Source organism: Brassica oleracea, unplaced genomic scaffold (assembly GCF_000695525.1).
Source record: "Brassica oleracea var. oleracea cultivar TO1000 unplaced genomic scaffold, BOL UnpScaffold03255, whole genome shotgun sequence".
In the NCBI taxonomy this organism is placed as follows: domain Eukaryota; kingdom Viridiplantae; phylum Streptophyta; class Magnoliopsida; order Brassicales; family Brassicaceae; genus Brassica; species Brassica oleracea.
In genome coordinates this window covers 1-1,252 of record NW_013619781.1, presented here as the reverse complement: position 1 = coordinate 1,252, position 1,252 = coordinate 1, and the positions used below count along the sequence as shown (strand labels likewise).

Genomic DNA, 1,252 nt, shown 5'->3' with positions numbered 1-1,252 from the left:
TTCATCTGTTCTATCAATGTGATTATGCAAAAGCTGTCTGGCAAACATCTCCTCTCGCAAGAGAAGTTGATAGTAGGGGAACGCTAGATTTAAGGGAAACCTGGAACCAAGTGAAGAATAAAACATGCCTACCACCTTCGGGTATCTCATCAGGTCAGTTGGCGCCATGGATAATGTGGGAACTATGGACATCCAGGAACAGATGTGTGTTTTCAAACATCAGAGGAAGAGCAGAGGAGTCTCTTTCGCGAGCTATAGTGATGGCAAGGGAATGGCAAGAAGGACAATTAGTAACTCCAAAGGTGCAGTCTGCGACCAAGGCTGACGTGACTACTGTCTCAGGTGCTATGCTTAGATCTGATGCCGCATGGAGTGAAACACTTTCGCGAGCTGGTCTGGGATGGATCTTAACACAGAATGATGTGTCAACTAGCTTCTCACGGTTGGAGAACAATGTACCCTCTCCTCTCATGGCAGAAGGACTTGCATTACGGGAAGCTATTCAAAAAAGCGTGGAACTGGGAGTAAAGAACTTGCAGGTGGAATCAGACTCGAAAATTCTTATCAACAGCATCTTAAACGGCAACGATGTCCCGGAACTTTACGGAATAGTCGCAGATATTCTACTTTGCTCTGTTTTGTTTGATTCTATCTCTTTTAGATGGATTTCTTGAGAAAAAATTTTTGCTGCTGATTTAGTAGCAAAGCAGTTGTTGGGTGTAAGTGAGGCTTTAATGACCTTCAACTAATTTCTATTAAATGAAGTGTATTTCAAAAAAAAAAAACTAAACCATGATTTAACTATTATCATTTTTTTGATTGACATATATAGTTCTTATTTTATGTTATATCGGATTAATTAAAGAATGGTGTGGTTTTGTTCAAAGAGAAATACCCTAAAATAGTACTCAAAAAGTTTTGTCACAAATATAGATTCTAAGAATTAAAATGACCAAAATATTTTATTAAATAGGTAAATATACACTTATACTTTTAGGGTCAACTAATACAAACTTTAGAGTTTAGAGTTAAAGCCTAAAGGTGAAGATTTGGGATTGAGGTTTAAAATTTTATAAAATAAAAAATTAATATTAAAAATTTGAATATAAAAATTTGAAAAATAGTTTCAAAAAGTATTTTCGAATTACAAAAAAAAAATTGAAAAAAAAATCGGAAAAAATCGAAAAAAATATGTTTTAAAAAATATATATAAAAAGTTCGAATTTGAAAACATATAATCTAAAACTATAAT

General features: G+C 33.9%; 1 protein-coding gene across 1 annotated transcript; it reads left to right on the top strand.

The window, feature by feature from the left end:
* The first annotated feature begins 173 nt into the window (after nt 1-173).
* Nucleotides 174-674, top strand: LOC106321838. Its single transcript, XM_013760070.1, has one exon. The coding sequence runs from the start codon at nt 174-176 to the stop codon at nt 672-674; it is 501 nt and encodes a 166-aa protein (XP_013615524.1).
* Nucleotides 675-1,252: the final 578 nt, after the last annotated feature.